Source organism: Otolemur garnettii, unplaced genomic scaffold, assembly GCF_000181295.1.
Source record: "Otolemur garnettii isolate 467f Iridium unplaced genomic scaffold, OtoGar3 scaffold00026, whole genome shotgun sequence".
Taxonomy (NCBI): domain Eukaryota; kingdom Metazoa; phylum Chordata; class Mammalia; order Primates; family Galagidae; genus Otolemur; species Otolemur garnettii.
This window is the reverse complement of record NW_003852421.1, coordinates 14612923-14636633: the sequence shown is the minus strand read 5'-3', so window position 1 is coordinate 14636633 and position 23711 is coordinate 14612923. Positions and strand designations below refer to the sequence as shown.

Below are 23711 nucleotides of genomic sequence, written 5' to 3'. Positions count from 1 at the left end.
TCCTCCACCAGTTGAGAATATTTAGGTGGGAATGGTCGAGAAATCCTGTAGATTATGAATCGGGAACGGGGCAAGAACACAATTGTTTCCATTTCTTTTCGTCATTTCTATTTTAAGATACAATCAACACATTTCTTTTTCATTAAAATGGGTAATAGAAATTAGCCTGATGGTTTTCAAGTCTTTTCTTTACTTGCTTAGTTAAGATACATTTGTAACATCAGACGTAAACACTAGGAATGAGTGTGACCTCTCAAAATTACTCAAATGTTAAAAGCCCTGCATGGAAACATTTTGTCATAAATGGGAGCAAAGGTCTGTGAGAACAGCTTAGTGTAGGTTTTAAGTAATACAAGGAAAAATAAGCACATTTTAATTCAACAATCAAAAACTTTTTAAAGCACTCATTGAATATTTCATTACATTTTATTTTTAATTTGATTTTTTTAAAGACAGTCTCACCATGTCCCCCTTGGTAGAGTGCCAGGACGTCACAGCTCACAGCAACCTCAAATGCTGGGGGTCAAGTGATTCTCTTGCCTCAGCCTCCTGAGTAGCTGGGACTACAGGTGCCCACCACAGTGCCTGGCTATTTTTAGAGATGGGGTCACGCTCTGGCTCAGGCTGGTCTTTAACCCATAAACTCAGGCAATCTACCCACCTCAACCTCTCAGAGTGCTAGGATTATAGGAGTGAGCTAATGCACCTGGCCTACATTTTATTTTTTAATTTACTGTTTCTAAGTCCAAAACTAGTTGTGTTCTACTTTTGAAAATAAAATTCATTATTTAAGCTGATTAAAAAATTCTTTGTGGCTCGGCGCCTATAGCTCAACCGGCTAAGGCGCCAGCCACGTACACCTAAGGTGGCAGGTTCGAATCCCCAGCCCAGACCCGCCAAACAACAATGATGGCTGCAACCAAAAAATAGCCGGGCGTTGTGGCGGGCGCTTGTGGTCCCAGCTACTTGGGAGGTGGAGGCAGGAGACTCGCTTGAGCCCAGGAGTTGGAGGTTGCTGTGAGCTGTAATGCCACGGCACTCTGCCCAGGGGGACAGCTTGAGGCTCTGTCTCAAAAAAAAAAAAAAAAAAAAATTCTTTGTACCAGAGTAGATTGCCTTTCTATTTTGTACTCACACACACATACACACACTGTCCTATGTACTACTGATTAACAAACATACATATATAACTCAAATTTAAGTCAATTCACAGGATATGCAATGTATCCTAGAGAGAGGGAAAAATTAATCAATACCAAGTCGCATAGACTGATACATTCAGTATAGTCCATGATGTATTTCAAATAAGATACTGAAGTTCTGATATTTTTCATGTAGGAACTAGAGAAATATGTCTCTGGAAATTCTCCTACACAACTTTTGCTATAGATCTTTTTAGCTATCGAGAGCAAACTATGAAGTTCAAATATATTTTTTTGACTTGCTCACTTTAGGTAAATGGATAATATATTTCACATGCTTCAGGGGTTTCCCATAATTTAGCACCTAGAAGCTGCTTCTGGGAATTATAAGATCTTTGTCTAATAAGGAGAATTTCCCTTGTGCTAACTACTCTCATGCATATGGGGCTCACGGAGGAAGGAGCAGCTGGAGGTGTTTTCTATCTTAGAATGTTAATTTTAAACTGAACCTAAAAAACAATCACTTCCTAATTTTTTAGATGAGAAAACTGAAGCCAAGAGAAATTATAAATTGTCCGAGGCCATAAGGGACTAACCAAGCTCTCACACTTCCCTCTAATGCTTTATTTCTAACCAGAAGCGTGGCTGCTGTAGTTTGAAGCATCTAAAGCACCTTCCCAGGGTCTGTATTCCTGTACTTAATGGTGAGGTGGGAAGAGGTAATGACCTTGACTTTTGGAATGCAGGCGCCTCAGCAGCAGGCAAGGACTGGTTAATTCAGGTCCATCTGCATTATTATTAAACTGACTTCAGTGGAAACACCATCTTGTACTTAAAACCAGCTCTTTGAAGGGAGTTGTCCTTCCTGAATCCAACATAAGATTTAATCCAATCCTAAATCTTCTGAGGATTTGTTTAGAAAGACAAGGTTTTCTTCCAGTCCATTTGGGAAAATCTGTCCAAGGTACAGACCAAGTGGACCTCCCAAAGATGCCGGCTAGAAGCAGAGTTGCTGCTGACTCCTGGGCTATACCAGGCTTTTAATCCACTGTTTAATCAACTATTCCCTTGTAGGAAGTCAGATATCACTAACTCTTCCCTGAGTTTGTGATTTCTTTATGCCAATTCTATCACCTGTGCAAACTGTTTGCCTTCACAGTGCAGAGAAACAGAACAGAATGCTCTGTAGTACACTTTAAAACCTAAAATAATGGAAGTTAGAGATGCATCAGAAGAGGAAGTCAAAGAGATACAAAGTATGAGAAAGACTCAATAAGCCATTCATTGTTGGCTTAAAGAGGGAGGGGCCCATGGCCAAGGTGCAAGAAGGAACTGAATTCTGACAATATCCAATGAGGTAAGAATAAGAACCTGAACCCCAGGAAAGAAAACAGCCCCGGTCAACACTTTGATTTGTAGCCCAGGAAGACTAAGCAGAGAACTTAACACAAGTCAGATTTCTGACCTGTAGAAACTCAAGTAATAAAAATGTTGTTTGGGTTTTTTGAGACAGACTTTTGCTATGTTGTCAAGAACTAGAGTACAGGCTCAATGCCTGTAGTTCATGTGGCTAAGGCGCCAGCCACATACACCAGAGCTGGTGGGTTCAAATCCAGCCCAGGCCTGCCAAACAATGACAACTACAACCAAAAAATAGCTGGGTGTTGTGGTGGATGCCTGTAGTCCCAGCTACTTGGTAGGCTGAGGCAGGAGAATTGCTTGAGCCCAGAAGTTGGAGGTTGCTCTGTGAGCTGTGAAGCCACAGCACTCGACCCAGGGTAACATAGTGAAACTCTATCTCAAAAAAAAAAAAAAAAAAAGAAAGTAAGAAAAGAAAAGAAAAGAAAAGAAAAGAAAAAAGGAGCTAGAGTACAGAGGCATCCACATAGCTCACTACAACCTGCAATTCCTGGAGCAACTGATCATCCTGTCTCAGCATCTCAAGTAGTTGGGATTACAGGCATGCATACCCCACACAGGTAATTTTTCTATTTTGGGGGGCGGGGGTCTGACCTATGCTGAGGCTGATCTCAAATTCTTGGGCTCAAATGATCCTCCTGCCTCAGCCTCCTAGAGTGCCAGGATTATAGGCATGAGCCACTACACCTGCCAAATATGTTGTTTTAAGTATTTTCCTGAGCTGGTTCATGCAAGATGTGGGTTTAAACTTTAGTTTTGCCACTAATCTACTAGAGGACCATGTCACTTAGCTCCTGGATCTCACCTCCCATGTATAAATTGGAGTTAGGGGTATCTACACTCTTGAGTAGTGTGAAGAGCAGAAGGCAATGTTTGAAGATACTTTGCATACCATAAGACATTGTATAAATGACAAGTTTTTACAATAAACCTTTCCTCCAAAATCATTGTGTTGATATAAACTGTATTTCTCTCTCCACCTATTCCATTTTGATTGAGCATTAACTGAGACCACTATTTTGTACAATATTTCTTTGTGAAAAAATGACACAAGGGACTTTTTTTAAAATCTAAAAGGACAGTACATTTAATAAGGGGGTCAAACTCCCCTTAACACTCAGAAGCTTAAAATGTATTTCAGGACTGCCCTGTCTTGCCCCCTCTGCTTCTTTTGGGACAGTATCTGGCTAAAAACTGATCAACCATACTTATAGCCACAAACACACCCAACTCTATGGCTCCCTCCCCTCTCACCTCCCTAGTGAACAATATTTAGAAGCTCTTTGACTTTCAGGATTTCACCTAATCCTCGTAAGCCCGACCTGAGATGGGGATGAAATGATAACCACCACCCCACTATTCAAGAGCTGAGACAGGCCTAGAACTGAAGCCATCTCTTTGCAAGTTGGGTGTCGGTTCCCAATGTCACACCACCAGGATTGGCAGAGGACAGGGAAGACACAGGACACTGCATGCTTGCTCTGTGCCCAGGGTGACATCAGACTTGCAGTCCCTTCTCCAGCACCCTGTTCACGTGCCCTTGTGGTGCCAAAGTCCCAGAGCCAGGCTGGAATTCAGGACATGCCATGAAGGGCAGTATGTGATTTCTGGACTTGTTTGCTTTTAGTTAAGTGAACTGGCTTGACTTCAAAACATAAGTCCAGGCTGACCTGTAATTAGAAGTCTTACAACTTGCCTCAAAAATACTTTCATGGGGGTGCACCTGTGGCTCAAGGGAGTAGGGCGCCAGCACCATATGCCAGAGGTGGTGGGTTCAAACCCAGCTCTGGCCAAAAACTGCACACACAAAAAAAAAACATACTTTCATGTTCATTTTAATTGAATGTGTTCAATAATATTAACTTTATCTACTTATCTACTGCCCCCCTCCCACAAAGAAAATATACATCCTCAAATCATGCTAGGTCATCAAAGTGACTAAGATTAAATTTCCTTCTCATCAAAAGCTTGAATTCCAGAAAAATGAGCAAAACTGAGGACAAATAAGACAATGAAAAAACTAGAAATCATAAAGGTAGAAAATAGAATTCAAAGCACAACTTCTTTATTATACACATCAGAAATTAAGTGCTTTATTTAGAGACCCATTCCTAGATTCTGAAATTGCCAATCAGTTTATTTATTTAATGATAGGCCACAAATACATATTCAAGTACAAGTTGGCAATGTTAATAACATAGGAAAGGATTTGGATCTGAGTTAATGATCGCTTTGAGTCTTGATCGTAAACATCAAAAGGAACCTGTGAGAATAAAATGTGTACTTGTGAGGGAGAGGCAAGCACATTGGTATTTGGGGTAAGTACATAGCTTCAGCCATAATTGTGGTTCCAACATTAGCAAGTCAGATGCACATCACCTTGTTATTTCTCTAATGAATCACCCCCTATGCCCTGTATTTCTTTCTCTAGTTGAACCCCAGGGAGCAATAGGACTTGACCTTAGGGGGTGCTCCTATGCCCTTTGCTGTCAGAAACACCAAAACACAGACTCTAAATGATGATTTGGAACAATAAATTACTGTCTTGCACTTACCTCTACTGATTCAGGCAATTGAGAGGGGAGCGTGTTCTCTTGGGACTCACAGATTTGGGAGTGAAGGCAGGCTGAGAGTTATTGGCTGATGCAAGAGCACTAAAGTACTTTCAAGCCAGCATTCTGCTTCTGGCTCCCACTTCCAGTACTATGATCTTTGTGGACACATGAACACAAAATGTTGCTTTCTCTGTAAAATCAATCTGATAATATCTGTTCATTTTATCTCAAAGGATTGGTCTTAAAAGTTCTTTAGTTTATGTAAAAATATATAAACATATTTGCTGTTAACCAATTATTTGAAGAAATTCATCTCTTTCACATAATGTAGAGTTGGATATTACCTTTGGGTTCTAAAGAAAAATTACATTCATTATCTAACAAATAAAAGTAATTGAATTACTTAAAAATCTAATTATAAATTAGTGATTGGGGGAGCATTTATTAATTGATATTGCAACAAGTTTGCTGGTCAGGGTATTGTAAAATCACTGCTATATAAAATGGTTCACTCACTATTTCTTTGGGAATGTGAATTTAAGTTTAGTAAACAATAAGCACAGTTTAAAAATGAAATAGTGATATTTATTCTAGGAGATCATGAAGGAAATCAACAGACCATAACCCAAGAATGTTTTAAAATGATCTTATTTCTTTGAAACTGAATGGTTAGGCAACAAAATTTGAATAACTCACTTGTAAACCTTTGTACTCAGGTATCATTTCAGAAGCACATAACAAGTCAATAAAAAGGCATCAACAGTATAGAGCTTTCAGTTTTCCAGAAACACAGTGCTAGTTGCCAACTTACTCCTAGCACTCAACTTTAGGGAGCCCTGCCTTGAATACTAATTGAATGGAAATGACCTTAACACTGTAATGCAAATCCTTTCTTAAAAAACAGTAAAAAGCAAACACAAGGCCTTTAGTCCAACCTCCATTCTGCAGAACTGAAAGCTTTGACACCTGGCAGCAATTTATATTAGAATAATCAAACACCCGTATGATTTATTATTTCTCCGGATAATGATCAATTACTGTGCATTGGCTGCGTGGAATATCACACATACCATGAGAAAGTCTGCCACAAATAAAGACAATACACTTGCCCCCTTTAAGAAAGTAGCAAGAATTATTTCCATACGTTTTTCAAATTCTGAACGTGGGATTTACTAGTGATTAGTCAGTTCTTGGAGGATAAAATTCAATGTGTCCTAGAATTGTGCGGCACAACAAAGGTTAACACACTTGATTTTCTGCTCACATTTATTGGGGCTAGAGACTAAAACAGCTATTTTCCTTCCAAAGAATTAGAAAAATATAACAGCACTTTCTTAAATACAGAACAAAATTTCCTGGATCATGCGTCAACGTGACATCTAATAGCCTATGGATATCAGTTGTGACCGCTTTATAAAATGTCATTTCTCTAAGGCATTTCTGAAATTGTCCTTAAAGCTACACACGCAGACATGATACTATACACATAAAGGCATCCATTTATGAACAGAAAGAAAAGTCTTTTAGAAGCAGTGTGTAGGGAAGGCTAAAGTAACACATCTTTAGATTCCAAATAATTTTTAATAAAAAACTCGAGGCTCCTAGAAACTGTGATTTACATTCAAACAAACATGTAAATTTGCAAACCTGAAAAGATAAGATTTTCATAATGCAGGCTATAAGAAAATTCACACGGAATTATTGGTTTTTCCAAGGTCTCTTTCAAAGTACAGATTTTAAGTCCAAACCAAATACCCATGGCATGAACAAACAGGAGGCCTAAGATTCTAACATTTCCTTCCATATGGCTTTCTTCTTCTTCACCTAGTAACAAGAGAAAATTTCCTAGAAAGGGACAATGGGTAGGTGTTGTACCAATATATCCCATGGGATATCTGGATAGTGGGTTATCACATCCAGATTACAATCTGTTGGAGGACTTTTGATTTCTGTTTCAAATGCACTGTGCAGTACTATACCAAACATAAAAAGATTTTTTGCTGCCACATCCAAACATCTTTTATGCAGACCCAATTTCCTTTTAATACAGAAAGAGAATTACTAGGAAAAGATAAACTAGCTGACCAAGAAAGGAGATAAGGTTAATTCTTTCACTGGTCATGTATCTAAACTAAAAATATCAACCTCTGTTATCAAAGTTGTCAGCCCTCGCTTTTGTAAACAAAGCCTCTGGATCTGCATTCTTTGTGCCCTCTGATGCACAAGAGATATGTTGAATCTATCAACCTGTTCCTGTTGTTTTTGACAATCTCACACACATTTAGCTATTTAAGGAAAAAGTTACCATTTTTCAGGCACTTTTCAATATTTAAAAAAAAAGTAAATCCAGTTATTTAAACTCAGTTTCACAAACAACCCCCCACTCCCTAGCTAGCCCTGCCACCTCCCAAGAAAGTAGCTAATTCTGTTATAATATCTCTGCAAAAAGGCAAATTCCTTCACAAAGGCCAAGGAAATTGCATAGGTATTTTCTTTCACCTTTACTCCAATTCTGGCAGCTCTTCTTTTGATAACACAGCATTTTAGATTACTTGAAACAGCTCCTGTTGATTCTTTATGGAACCAAATTTAGAGAGTTTACTAATGGAGTAGTACATTGCCACTGTCACATTCTTGTTACAAAAATCCAATTTCAGTTCAGTTCCTGTGATCCCCTGAGCAGTTATAGATGCCCTTTCCCTGCAATGAGGCAGTAGGCTATGTGTGAGACAACGCAAATTAACTACTCAAATGTATCTACATTTATGTTTATACTAACATGAAATACACTGATACAGAGGAGTTTGTTTTTTTTTCCGAAGCATTTAGAGTTTCAAAGGGAAACAAAGACACTTAATATTAAGAAATATCTAATAAATGATTAAAAATTATCTTGGTTCGTTGCCATTCAAAAGTATTCCCAGAGTTCTGACCTATTGTTCTATACAAACTGTTAAGTAAAAATGTACATGACCAACAGATGTATTACACATATGTCAGACATTGATATACACATGTAAACTGAAGTTCCTTAAATACACACATCTCCACTTAGCATATATCCCATTACATAGGCAAAGCGTCATCCGGGATAGCAGCAATTAATCATCTAGTTACCCAGTTACCTCAGAAAATATCATAGGCCCTGAACCGTTCCTGATGTGGCATCCCTGGCTTCAAGAACTCTCCAGTAACATCTAGTGTAGGTCTCATGAAGCACCAGGCTGCATTGCTAATGGCAATTATACTATTCTGTTACTGGAGAAAAAGGTTTGTTTTTCCAAAACCTGTTTATTCAAATCGGACTAACAGTATGTGTCACAATGAGGTGACATAAAACCAAAATATTTAGTATCTATAAAGCATTTCCATTTTATTTCTCACATATTATTGTTGTTTTATCAATGCCTTATATACATAGAGAGTATTCGAATCGTCTTAACAGATGCAGAAAGAGAATAATAAATTATACTGAGAAGAGAGCTGCTCTGAATTGTGTTTGAAAACATGTAAGTAACTTGATTATCAATCAGTGTTTTTACAAACAGAGATGGCATGATATCATTCTAAGTATTATTTTAAAAGAGTTATGAGTCTATACCCCTGGGTAAGTTATGAACTTACAACCAAAATTCACATATATAATATGCAAAACATCTTCAGGGTGATGTATAACAAACCATTTTAGTCACAGAAGGCTTTTATGTAAATCTTTATTTTGCATATACTATTGGGTATACCCATGCATGCCCAATGGATAGAAATTCTAGGTAGGCTGCAAGTCATCTGGATTTTAGATGTACCTACAGACTTTAATATTAACTCTAGACCTGTACTCTTAGGTCCAATTTCAAACCTGTTGGGTGTGTGAACACAGAGCCCAAGAATGTTCCCTGTTACCTATGACAAAGGTTTTGACCCTCTACCACTGTACCCATATTTTATATGAAACAATTTCGTAGACCACAGCTACCAGCTTTACGAGATGGGTTGAACGCCTTAGAAAAGTTACATTTGCCAAGGGAGAGGCACTAAATTAGACCATATTGTTTAACAAGCTGCAACCCTTTTACTGGGAAGGGACAACTCCCTCTGCAGAGCAGTTTCTCCTGCTTAAAGCTGAGATCACACAAGGAGAAACCTATTGTGCTTCTGCCAAGTCATGGTGGGAACACTGGGAACAGCACACCCAGTAGCCGGCAGAGGCACAACCACCATATTGACTCTTTACGATAGGCAGCCTGCTTTACAGCTCTGAGAATTTCTCCTTTTGCAGTCCTATCCTTCCCTTTCTATGTTGGGTTTCCCTCAAGTCTCTCACGGTGGTCAAATCAACACAGAACAGACTCTAGCTTCTCAGTTATCTTGTATGTTGCCAACCATGACAACATGTTTATTATATCAAATGTTCACCCAGGTTCTTTGACTTTGGCTGGAAGTTGAAAGTCCAGTGGGATCCTTTGGATGATAAAATGATGTGTTATTTCCTCCCAAGCAACCCCGAAGCTCCCGACATGCTCCATAGACACAGCCTGGACCGCAGAGAATCCAGACTTAGCCTTTTCTGACACAGAAGGCTGGCAGGCAGGTTCAAAGTCTGGACACAGAGGCACTTCCAAAGTTTGGCAAGGAGAAGGAGGCAAGATCACTAAGCGGGGCTTTATCACTGTGCTGTCTCAGGACATCTGTGGCGCATGAACACAGAGACCTTTAGGTAGTAGATGGGTCGTGCTTTTTCTTCTTGCCCCGACAAGACTTGCAGACACAACAGATTATACATGGGGAGGCCAGGAGTAACAAGGGTGAAGTCACCAAGGCAATGATTCCCAAGCCTACAAGAATCCCCACCACCTGGAAATTTAGAAGAAAAGCATATTTCAGCAATTAAATCTTTCTATATGTATACTTATTCCAACTACATCATCCACTGTGGACCAAATGTTGGCAACCCGCTGCCCAAACTCATGTGTTGAAAGTCTGAATCCCCAAAGTGACGGCATCTGGCAGTAGGACCTTTAAAAGTTAATTCAGGGCCTAGGGGCAGGATCCTTATGATAGGATTAGTGCTTATATTAGAAGTGACACCAGAGAGCTTGCTTCCTGCCTCTAGGCCTCCTACCATGTGAAGACATGGAAGAAATTGGCCATCTTGGAACCAGCAAGAGAGCCCTCACTAGGCTAGCTCCTACACTTCAGATTTCTCAGCCTCCAGACAGTGAGAAAGAAATGTCTGTTATTTGAGGTCCCTGTTTACAGTTAATTGGTATAGTAAGAATGACTAAGACACCATGTGAGGCACATAATACAGTTACATTTACATGGGAGCTTTCATCCCGTACCCAGCAATGGTCTGAACTGTACACAACCAGGGAACACAAGGACTGACTTGAGGATGAGAATAAACCAAATGCTAACTGGAGCTGATGCAAGCCCGATGTAATCATGAATTACTGGTGTTGGCTCTCATTCTACCTGAGTTTCCTCAACTGTCTCTAGGGGTACTAATAATGATTACTAGGATATTAGCATTTACACCCTCAAAAAGAATGCAGCATTTAATAAATATAAAACATTATTAAAATACACCATGACCCCCTCTGAACCTGTCACATATACAATGGTATGAACAGATGGATCCAAGCCCTGGCAGGGGCTCACTGGATTTTAGAGCACTGCCTTGGATAGCTAATATGCCTTAAAGGGATTTATTTTTTTTAATTTTTTTATTAAATCATAACTGTGTACATTAATGCATTTATGGGGTACAATGTGCTGATTTTATATACAATTTGGAATGCTTATATCAAACTGGTTAACATAGCCTTCACCTCACTTACTTATTATGTTAAGACATTTATACTCTACACTTAATAGATTTGACATGTACCCTTGCAATATGCACCATAGGTGTGGTTCCTCTGATTACCCTCCTTCTATCCAACTTCCCCCCTCCCCTTCCCTTCCCCTCCTCTTCCTGCCTTCATCTTGAGCTATAGTTCTGTTTTATCGTTCATATGAAAGTGTGGGTGACTATATATTAGTTTCATAATAGTACTGAGTACACTGGATACTTTTTCTTCCATTATTGAGATACTTTACTAAGAACAAGGGATTTAGGTGGAAGAATGCCCACCTATACTCTGCAGGTCATGCTTAACTGCTTGGCTGCACTGGTGCCCTGTGCCCCTAGCTGTCTTCAAGGAGACTACTCATGAATTCAGGTGGCTTTCCCATTACCTTTCTCTATCCCTACCCCAGAACTCTCTAGAACCTCCCACACTGGCATGAAGAGGTAGGGAATAGAGTAGAAAGCACAAAGAGCTGGGCTCTTTAAGCCATCACACTGCTGGTTTATGTCACGCTCCCTTGAAGGTCAGGGTACCTGTGTTCGGTTCCACATCACTGATGCTCTCGAGTGGCCGAGTTTATTCCTGCATGGCCCTTTGTCATAATGTCTGAGAAAAATGTCATTCTGAAAAACAGAGACAGCCGTTTCAGTAATCAGTTCACCTAGTGGAAGCAAAGTTTCTCTCTGGTGATATTAATGATTCCCCTCTATGTATTCCAAGCCCATCATCTTTAGTATATCTGAGTAGTTTTGCAAGTCACTGAGTGAAAACATCATAATCAATGTAACTCCTGATTGATTCTATGAAAAAGAGTAATGACTTGACCAATTATCTTGGAAAAGTGGCTCTGGCAGAGGCATGATGGGAATGAAAAGGCCATGAGAGAGGCAGCTGGAAGTCACATGTTGTGGCAAACCAGGAGAGAGAAAATGAGGATAGGTGAAGAAGAGGAAGTTACAATCATGAACTATGAGAAAAGCAAATAACTAGATGGAGAAACAGTGAGAAGAAATCACAAGGGAGGGGAAAGCAAATGGGTGGAAAGAAGGCAGTGCCTTTGTCAAGAGAAATGGCAACAGAAATGGATTTTTGGGGGAAGATGGTTAAGTTTGGACACATTGAACTTGAAGGAAGTTGAGGTATCTAAACAGTACTTTATAGTTCATTACATAGATCTGAATTGTGAAGAAACAACTTGGGCCTCAGTGCACACAGGGTGGAAGAAACCATAGGAGAGACTCCGATTACTTGGGGAGAGATGTAGACTGAGAAGCAAAGAGGCTTTAAAAATGGATTAATAAATTGTGGTATAGGTATACCATGGAATATTATGTAGTCTTAAAAAAGATGGAGACTTTACCTCTTTTACATTTACATGGATGGAGCTGGAACATATCCTACTTAGTAAAGTATCTCAAGAATGGAAGAAAAAATATCCAATGTACTCAGTACTATTATGAAACCAATTTACAATCACTCAACACTTTCATATGAAGAACAGATCACAAGTATGGCCCAGGATGAAGGAGGAAGGAGAGGGGGATGGGAAGGGAGGGGGGAGATCAGATCAAGGGAGGGTGAATGGTGGGATCACACCTACGGTGCATAATGCAAGGGTACATGTCAGATCTATTAAGTATAGAGTATAAATGTCTTAATATATTAATTAAATAAAGGAGATGAGGTATATATTAACCAGTGTGATGTAAGCATTCCTAATTCTGTATAAAATCAGCACATTGTACCCCATAAATGCATTAATATGTACATGATCTATGTGTTTACAATTTAAAAAAAAATGGACCAAGGAAGAGCCTGGAAAGGGCACTGAGATGTGGCCAGAAAGGTAAAAGAGAAACCAGCAGGGATAGGATCACTGAAACAGAAGAGGTCAAGATGTCAAATGGAGTGGAGAATCTCAGTAAGATATGGATGAGTATCAATGGTATCTCTTAACTCTCTTTCTCATTCATTCATTCATTTCTCAAATCCACTGGATTTTACTGGGAAGAACCCCCTCAAAACCTGGGAAAGAATGCAGTCAGGGTTTGACTCTGTGGCAGTCTAAGCACATTGCAATGACTGGGAGATAGCACATGTCAACAGCAAGAGGTGAGTAGGCTTTTCTGAAGCTCGGCTTCTACAGGAAGGAGAAACAGAGGGGTAGTAAGGAAAAGAGGCAGGCTTGAAAAAAGGTTAATTGGTGTTTAAGTGGGACACAGGTGAATGCATGGATATGTTAAGAGAGTAAAGAGTGGAAGGTGACATCATAGGAGAGAGAAGGGATAAGTGAAAGGAACAAGTAACCAAGGCCACAAACGGGAATAGGATTCCAAGGCAGATGACTGAGAATACCTCATCCTCTGAAACTGTAGGGATGAGGATCAAGGCACAAAAACTCGCACCCCAACAACGCTAAAAAATCTATTTGGCGTTTGCCTCATGCTTGGATTTTAGACAACACCAAACACCCTATTCCTGGCCCCACAGTCTCAGACTTTCCTATAAACAGAGATCAACAGCACCATCTGACTAGAATACCACTTGTCTAGAGAAAAACATCATTACCAACAAGCCAATGCCTCTGGCTAAAACAGAGAAAATGGGATCTCAAAACACAGTGACCAGAAAAAGATGTTCCAACATTTGAAGTCTGCGTAGCTAGCCATTTAACATCTGTACCATTTCATCTCAAGTACCAGAACAGTACGAGTGACAGAACAGTGTGTTCTTTGCAACGCCATCCCCCAAACATATTTTAGCCAAAGGACGGCGATCTGGTGCACATATTTATTCCTTTATACTCAAGCCTCCTAAAGAGAACCTCATGGACTCAGCCACCCTGTGGATATGAACTCAATTAATATTCTGGTTAAACCTGAAGGAAAACAAAAGAAAATTTCTTTTTCATTTTTAATGTATGTGTTGCACACAATCAGTTACATCCTCATCCGGAATATCACTCATTTAAAATTATATGTCTTAGATATCAAATGTAATTTTAATTCAAAAAGCTACAATGAATCAATTTTTAAAAAATGAAAATTATTTCTACCTGAGCTGCTGAACTTCTATACTCTAAAAATATCCATTTTCTTCTCCCTAATTTATACGTCTTCTCAAATGCTGAGATCAAGCTGATTAAGATTCTTACTCATTCATGTCATCTTAAATAACTTATTCAATTTCCAGTTAAAAATCAGGCATGTGGTGGCCAGTAGACATCACATATTAGCTTCATGTTCACTAAGTGTTTCTGATATGAAAGCACCACACAAATCAAATTAAAGCAAACCAAGCGATAAAAATGAAAAGCTGAGAAAATAATGGTAACTCAACCATGATGGAGGGATTATACTGATACAGACATACTTTACAGGTCCAAACTGCCAAAATAAGGAATAGCTATAAACAACTTACGCTATGCTAAACTTTAAAAGACCAGAATGGGAGTATGACCTCAGCAAGCCTTCAGACCATGTTTTAACTCTGAAGTTACCACTGTCCTTGATACAAGGATGAAGATGCACCTAAGTTTGAGAAGACCTGCTTTGTGAATGGTGAGGGAAAATAAGGATTAGGCCAAACCCCTTGATCTGGAAAGGGAGCATTGGCAAAAATAAAAAAGCAATATCACTGTCACGCTAATGAATGAGAGAGTTAGTTAAGAAATACCATTGATTCAAATAGTTTTATTCCTTTCATTCAAAAAGAAGAAAACAATCCAGTAGTGGTAGGCAGAATAATTCCCCCCCAAAAGATGTCCACAGCCTGACCCCCAGAACCTTGAATATGTTACTATGTGGGTGTGATTAAATGAAGGACCTTGAGATGGGAGGATTATCTTATGTTATCCAGATGGGCTCAATCTAATCACACGGGCCATTAAAGACTGAGAGTTTTTCTAGCTGTAGGGAGAAGGAGCCCTGACTATGGAAGAAGGGCCTGAGAGATGTGATACTGCTTGCTGGCTTTGAAGATGGAGAAAGGGAGCCACAAGCCAAGGAAAGCAGGCAGCCTCTCTAATAGGTAGACAAGACAAGAAAACCAATTTTCCTCTGGAGCTCCCAGAAAGGAACGTTTCAACATTTGAAGTCTGTGTATCCAACCATTAATTTAGACCCAGAAAGAACTATGTCAGAATTCTAATGTACAGAACTATAACATAATTAATGTACATTGTTCTAAAACATTAAGTTTGTGGCAATTCATTACGACAGCTATAAAAAACTGAAACACTAATAATTATCTACATAATAGAGTAAGACAATGTCCCCAAAGCAAGACATACCCCTAAAACAAAAGCTTGCCTTTAAAACTAAAGTGATGCACTTATGGTAATCAGAAGAGGTTTTTATAGATATCTAAAGTGACAAGGTTAGGAAGTCTCATTAAAAAAAATAAATTCCTGGGGCAGCGCCTATGGCTCAAAGGAGTAGGGCGCTGGCCCCATATGCTAAACATGGCGGGTTCAAATCCAGCCCCAGCAAAAAAAAAGAAAAAGAAATTCCTTCTGCAGGACAAAAATAGCCTATATTTTATTGCACAGCCTCTAGGATACTGGCTGTGTTCAGATACAGTATAAGAAAGACAGACCATATGATAAAACTCTCACAGGTGGAACTTACATCCAGGTTCTGGAGACAGTACCAGCAAAATGTGTGCTTGCAGTTCTTACACATCATTTGAGCACAGCCTTCGTTGCGTTCAATGTAAACCCGGCAAACTGGGCATTGCTTAATGGGGGCTTCTGCATCTGTCCCAAAGAGAGCCCTAGGAAAAAAATGGATGAGAAATTGCATTCAGTTGATGGTCATCAACCAAATTCCTGGGGCTCCTAACAGGGATAAACTCTTATTATCTATGCTTAATTTATGTCCCAAGAACAGAGTATGGGTAAAACAGGAGAGATACAGTTTATCAGATGTGCAGGTAACTCAAGATGTAATCTTTATTTTGGCTTTGAGTGAATTTTATAATTACACTTCCCACAGCTGGCTTACGTAACTTATTATTTTTCCAAATTAATATTTCATTTCCTGAGCACACATTGCCTGAATAAGAAGTGCAAAGAGTTGGCTATGGAAGAGAGAAATTAGCTCAGGATCCAAACTAGGCATAGATAAATCTATCTGATAGTTTGTTCATTAAGCAAATGGAGCGGGAAGCCTCAGTGATCAATACTTTAAAATAAATGTCCTATATTACTGAAGAGACCTTCTCCAAACATGTGAATAGACCAGTACAAGCTCACAGAGTAAATGGGCAAAGAGAAGAAGTCACACAAATTGGACTGGGGGGGAAGGACAGGTAAGACACAGCACTGGGCTTCGCTTGAGCTACTGGGCCTCTAAATGACCACTAGCACACAGACATCCAATTCACAAAGTGTCGTCAAGTCTATGATTGGATTCGGTACCAGCAATAACCTTCTACCCTGGTGAGATAGTCGGCACAGATTGAGCATTTCTAATTCCCCAAATCCCAAATGTTCAAAAATCAAAAACTCTTTAAGCTCTGACATGAAGCTCAAAAAAAAAGCTCAGTGAAGTATTTTAGATTTTGGATTTTTGCATTAGGAATATTTAACCGGGAAGTGTATAATGCAAATATTCCAAAATCTGAAAAAATATGAGATCTAAAACATTTCTAGCACCAAGCATTTCAGATAAGGGCTGCTCAATCTGTATCTTAATCCTCGTTTTTTTTTTTAGAATCAGAAACAGACTCATAGAGGCTGAGTGATTTGCATGAGGACACACAGGTACCTAGGAGCAATGTCAAAACTCAAATTCTCCTCTCTTCTGCATCCTTCACACTATACTGTGATACCCAGCAAGCTTACTGCTGTGGTAGAGACAATACAGGCAGCACTGGTTAAAGTCTGGCTAACAGGGCACATGGTTGTCATATGCATCAGATCTTCCGTTCTCTTAATTTGTTTGTTCTGAGATTAGAGTGCAGCTTCATAGCAAGGTAGCATTACTATTCCAAAGACTGGTTCTACATACTCTGAGGGCGCTGGGAGATTAAGCCAATTGGACTACAACACTGGTATTTTGTTCTTGTCATGCAGAACAGCCATAGCCTCAAGCAAAGCAAGGGATCAAACACAGAGGTCTCTCACTCTGGGCCCTGCTGCTGCCATAAAAACCTTCCATGCTAAAAAGTACAGATTTAACGGTTTCTTATCATAACAAAATCTTGACCTTGGAACTGTCTTTTCAGAACATAAAGTATTAAGAGAGAATCTCCCTCCCTATGTTACCTAAGAATTTAAGACTGTACTCCACTGTAGGGCTGCTGTTTCTACTGCTGTGTTCTCTGATATAATTGGCAGACTTCACGAATTGGCAATTTAGTTAGGTAAGAAAACAATCTGTCTCATTTAGCAAGCAAAAAGAACAAGATATCCCAATGGTAGCCAGACATGGCATCTCCATAAACAGCTGAGGATAAGCCATGACTTCCTACTGAGAATTAGTGGAGCATTGTACCTCTCTACCCCAAGAGAATATAAAATTCATGCAAACTCTAATTATAGCAAAATCTGGAAGATTTTCCTGAGGGAAAGAACTAAAATCCCTCTTAGAAATGCTCTTTTTTTTGGGGGGGGGAGGGGTTATTCTTTGTTAACAACTTACCAATGCTTACACATTTCTCAGGGAAGTTCTGCAGGAAAATGACCAATCTCCAGATATCATTATAAAATAACTCCTTCTTCAAGTAACATATGTTGAGTTTCTAAGACGGTTGTTCTCAACCTTTCTAATGCCACGATGTATTTTCATTGTTACAAAGGGGTCGCAACAAACAGGTTGAGAACCGCTATTCTAAGAGAACTAGCAAGTAATCCCAAAGACAAAGTTTTCCTTCTTACCTGTTCTCTGCTGGCAGGGCAATAGGCTGATTATCTCTACAGGAGACCTCTGCGTGCCAAGCATCCTTGCAACATGAGCAGAATTTCAGGTGGCAAGAAGGGCATTCCACCAGCACAGGCTGTCCTGGGTCACGCGATGCAACAGGACACACTGTGTGACAGTCTGCGACAGGACACCATGTTCGATAGGGGTCCAGGTGAACCTCTAAGGTATAAAGAAAGAAAATGTAATGGCCTATCTGCCTTTGATTCGAGCTTGAGCATTTCTCCCCTTCATTTATTCTCTTTCACAGACTAACATTTATGGAAGAACAATACATGTACAAACAAAGGTGATGGTTTCTACTATCAGTCTTCATAACGGATCCAAACCTGCTGTCCACAGGATTGCACAGCCCTACCTCATTTTTCAAAGTAGGTATTAACGGAAGTACCTACTAAGGTCACAGCCACCTTTATGAACAGATGACAAATGTTCTTTCTAACCCAAACTTGAACTTTTAAAAAATATTTCTCACCTTTGAGCACTAAAAATAGGCAAAACTCTCAAAGCCTTTCTACAATTATTTGGATACTATCTTGGAAGAAAATGGAACATAAAGAACCAATCAAAGTGGTAGTAAAAAGGTATTTTTCACAAAAGATTTTATCCTTTAGGGTAATGAGGAATAAGTAGGGAAATTTCTTTCTTATATCACAGGAAATTAAAGAACAATAAAAAAGAATCAAAATACTTTAGGGACTGAACAGTATATGGTATGGCTTAGCCCAGAGGTCAGACTACCTGTCAGTCTGACTAGTCTTCAGCCTTACCAGTGTGCTAGTTGGTAATTTGTAAAAGGCCCATATGCTCTAAAAGCAAAATGTCGGGACCTTCACAAGCCATAAAATGATAGTCGGTCATACCACTTTGCCTAGGTCCATGTGACATATAATAAAGAAGATAGTGTTGGAGGGTGACAAATATGTATCCAAGTATTTCCATATCTTTCTTAGTTTTCCCTTTTCTGTTCAGTAACAGACCTCATTGTTCTCATGTTCTTTCCATATGATATGGCTTTTAAGGAAACATACCATGTGAAAAATAATGTTATTTGAGGGATAAGGTAGCCTTTTTTTCCCTCTGAATATATTTTGCAAATTTTAAACTGCTAAGAGTCTATTTTTAAAACTCCTAGGGGTTGGAAGTGTTTGCTCATGCTTATAATCCTAGCACTCTGAGAGGCCAAGGTGGGTGGTTTGCCTGAGTTCACAAGTTTGAGACCAGCCTGAGCAAGAGTGAGACCCTGTCTCTACTAAAAATAGAAAAACTAGCTGGGCATTGTGGCAAGCATCTATAGTCCCAGCTACTCAGGAGGCTCAGGAAGGAGGATTGCATAGGCCCAGGAATGTGAGGTTGCAATGAGCTATGATCTTGCCACTGCACTCTAGCCAGGGAAAGAGAGTGAGACATGTCTCAAATATATACTCTGTGTGTGTGTGTGTGTGTGTATTTTTAGCATTTCCAGAAGAATTGTGTAGAAGAAATATAACACTTACCCTTGAGTAAAAGGCAGGGAGTTGGGAAGGAGGCAAAAATTTAACTTATAGCTAAACTACTTTTATAGTTTGGTGGGGGGTTGGGCTGGGTTCGAACCCGCCACCTCTGGCATATAGGGCCGGTGCCCTACCTTTTTGAACCACAGGCACCACCCTACTTTTATGATTTTTTAAAGCCAGTTTTAAAAAGCTACTTTTGATCTGGGATATGAACAATAAAGTAATAAAATAATTATGAAACTAAGTTGTCCCCTGGAAAATCACTTCCTTTTATGGCATTGAAACATATTCACATTTCCTTTTGTTTCACATTCTCCTCTGTCTAATTCTCATCCCATACTTTTCCTTTCATCTAAAAAATCTCCTCTTCTTTCCCAAGCAGCAACCTATCTATTCCAAAAGGAACTAACTATCTTCTACTGCGTGCTTGCCTTAATTTGGGGGTCACAGAATCAGCATCTTGTTAGTTGCTGCTCTCTGCCCATTTCATGGAGATGCCCCTTCTCTCTTTGGACTGTAGGCAAGGCTGTTTCTTATTCCATTTATGTGCTCCAATTTACCTGATACAGTGATAGTTTGCTGTCTATTGATTTAAAGCAGTAATTTCTGGTGTTTCAAAGGCAAACCCTTGTACAAACAATTAACTTATAATATATCCACTAATAATACCATCTTGCATTGACTTACATTAGAATTATTTTTCATTCTCTTCCAGTACTCTCATCAAGAGATGTGCCCAGCACACTAAAATCATCCAGTATCAGTCCTGCTATTGAAAGTATGTTACGATCTATATTAGACCATAGATCTCCATGGACCTTAATTAAGGCTCTCAAAATTTAGAAGGATGTTGACTTGGCAAAAGCTGGAACTTCATGTACATCACTTCAACATTAAAGCTCCTTCATGAAGTGTCACTATGAAAAAATTGTCTGCTATTAAAACAAGTAATCACTATCCCTTCTAGGTCTCTACTGTTTCTTCATAACTAACATGTGTTTTACTTCCTATCTCATGGCAGTCCTTGGATAAGCAATCTGTATTCACTAATTTTCATTCCTATCCATTCACATCTTCTTTAGGTACTGAAATAAAGCAATTTACTCTCAATGTATTAGCAAACTGATCTCTAAAAGTGATATCCCTGTACTCATATTCAGCAAATGTTCTCATCTTCTGCGTGTATCTGACTTGGTAGCCTCTTATAGCTCTGCCTTCCATGTGTAAGGCCCTGCCTTTCCTCTCTTCTCACAATTCTCCACTCTCTTTTATCATCAATGCTGCTTCCTTTGCCCCCATCCACGCATGATATTCAAGACCTAGTCTAGATTTCATCTATATTTTAATTAACTATAAAACTCATGCCATAACTAAGCCTCAACTCTCTCTGAAATTGGAATTATTCTAAACATTTTCTCCATGTATGCTATCTTGTGATAATAAGACTGAAAAATTAGACAATGTCTATTATTCATTGTTCATTCAACAAATAACTGATTTCAGGTATTCCTTAGAGAACGTGGGCATACAAAGACGAACAACAGAGGATTTCTTCCTCAGAAATCTCACAGTATGAAAAGGTAAAGAGATGTTTAAAACAAATACAATGTCAAAAAAAAAAAAAAGACCTCGAAAAACAAGAAACCAAGCAATGCAAATAAATGACGGTACATACCATAAGATAACAAAAATGAAATTATTTACAAAGATCCATGAACGGCACTTAAGAGTATAGGCAAGAAATATTTAATAATTATATATAAAAAGTTTGCTATGCTTTTTTATCCAAGTAGCCACAATGGAGCTTAATCAACTCTGAAATCAGGAGGTAAAACTTGTCCCTCCTAATCACAGAGCAAAGCAGGTAACACATGCTGAGATAAAACACAAAGATTAGATTAGAAAGAGCTAAAGCGCAATATAAACAGAGGTTTAAAAACAAAACAAACAAAAAATCCCTAGGGTAGCAACTCTGCAGGAAGTGATTGGTGTAAAAGACAGAAAATATTCTCTTTCTAGATATGACAATTAAGATTCTGTACTTTAATAGAAACATTGAGCAAGAACTCTGGTGGTCTGCCAGTTCTCCTTGCTGCCTTGTGAGAATCCACTGCATCTCTCCCCATCTCCAAGTTCAGTGACATCACTTTGGTAGCTTAAAATCAGCCATGGCAGAAGTGTTCCCACCTTAGGAACTGGCCAAATCATCATTGTTCCTCTCCACCCTCTCAAAAGTCTTTACCAACACATCACTGACCACAGGCCAAATTAAGAGTAAACATACTGATATATGAAATCTGCATTCAGCACACACAAGTATGGAGCACAGTGGGAAAGTAAACCGCAGAACTTGCACAGCACAAAAAGAAGAGAATTTGCTGAACCAGCCTTTTTTACTTCCTGAACATCCCACGTACAGATTAGTACTTAATATATACCTGAAGCAAAGCTCACATGCGTGCACACCTTCTTATGAGTACATGGGATTTGGTCATATACTCTAATTCACCATTCATTCATTGCTTCTTGCACATCTGTCTGGGTTCTGTGACTCCAGTGAAGTAAGAGAGTACCCTGTACAAGCTGTTTCTTCTACTTAGAATCACAGTGTATCAAAAGGAGGTGTCTCCAGATCTCCCACCAAGCTTTCAGGCACCCTTCCTAATACCAGTCAAATGCGAAAGACTCATTACATTTCTGCCAACCCCAGCAGATCAAATTTTTTTCTCTTATACACACAAGAGTATCAAGAGAGAAAACAAAGACCAGGTATCTATGAATTTAAACCAATTACTATTGAGTCTCCTTTCTAAGAACAAGCTCCTTTTTAAAATAATTTAAATAAAAAAGCACCACTGGACATAATTAAACCTGGAGAAACATCTATCAACACAGGCAAGCACCCACAGAAGCATTATAGTTTCATTTGTTTATGTAACATTTTCTTATTGGGCACATTTATTTTCCACATGGGTACTTAAACTGGTCCAAACAGGCTTTTAAATGTCTTCTCTGGTTATGTAAGATACACTTACCAAAGGAGTTGTGGCATTTGCTTCTTGATAAACTATTAAATGTAGAGTAAATAACCATTCTGGGGGAAAGAAACTGACTTAGACAAATTTTTGAAAGTCCTCTCAGCTTTCAATGTCTATGTTATAAAGTATATGAAGCTGAGTACGTTAGCAAGTAGTTAAGGGTAGAACATTCAAAGGAATAATGGCCCAGCATCTCTTAATAGAAGATAGAAACAAGACTAAAAAGATGTATTCTTTGCTGTCAAACAGCCACACACTTTCCAAGAAACTCATGAAGGGCATTTTTTAATGAAAAGAAAAGGTATATAGGTACATCTGGGCCTGAAGGTACAATGAATACTTATGTAATTTGTTTTTCGATCTACCATCTCTATTTTTGATTCTTCCTTCCCTATAAAATGGAGATATTCAAGACTAAACAGACACTATAAAGAACACACTTAACATAGTACCTGACGCAGGGCAGAATATCCACAGAATTAGTGAAGTTCTTCCCTGTTCCATCTTTCCTAATCCTTAACCTTAATGTATGATTTTAAACCAGGGGTCCTCAAACTTTTTAAACAGAGGGTCAGTTCCCAGTCCCTCAGACCATTGGAGGGCCAGACTGCAGGTCCCAGGATGAGTCGGCTGCTAAGCAGGACAGGCAGTGGTGGCAAAAACACCCAGTGGACTGGATAAATGTCCTAGGCAGGCCACATGTGGCCCGTGGGCCATAGTTTGAGGACGCCTGTTTTAAACACTTTGAAAGGGAACATGATTCTGCATTGTTTATTATGTTTTCCAAATAGGGATTGAGACATAAATTTAATGGATTGTGACCAGCAATTTTTAAATATGAAACAGATTAGGAAAAAGTGTAGAATGCATTTCACCTGGGTATAGTTTCATGGAAGTTTTATTGATTCTATCTTGATATATGTGTGCATAATGGTTTTCAAAGTAAAGTGTATTTCTCATAATGGGTCAAATATCTTGAAAAAGGCAGCAACTTACAAGCAGTTGCAGCTCCATAAACATCTGTTGAATGATTGATGAATGCATGCAACTTGGGTGGTATTTTGTAAAAGTCATGTTCAATATTATATAAAGCTCCTCCTCTTGCTGCAGACCTATACAACCCTCTTTCTCCTCCTCACTCTTAGCTGCTGGTCTTCCTTCTTAATGCACCTAGAAGAGAACCTATGCATAGTACATCTACTAGTCCAGTATCCTCTCCACCTTCTCTCTGACAGGATGAGCTGAACCGGACCTTAGTAAGTCCAGTCTAGAAGAGAACCTATGCATCT

At 39.0% G+C, this 23711-nt stretch overlaps 1 protein-coding gene across 2 annotated transcripts in view; it reads right to left on the bottom strand.

The window, feature by feature from the left end:
• Positions 1–5746: 5746 nt before the first annotated feature.
• The window catches only part of RNF144B (ring finger protein 144B), a 179023-nt gene continuing 161058 nt past the window's right edge, over positions 5747–23711 (bottom strand). For both annotated transcript variants that reach the window (XM_023512276.1, XM_003788377.3), the window contains exons 5-8: positions 17846–18050; positions 15594–15738; positions 11499–11588; positions 5747–9967 (exon numbers count right to left, since the gene is read on the bottom strand). In XM_023512276.1, coding sequence (XP_023368044.1) covers positions 9827–9967; positions 11499–11588; positions 15594–15738; positions 17846–18050 — 581 coding nt within the window. In that variant the 3' untranslated portion in view covers positions 5747–9826. The remainder of the gene's footprint in view (positions 9968–11498; positions 11589–15593; positions 15739–17845; positions 18051–23711) is intronic.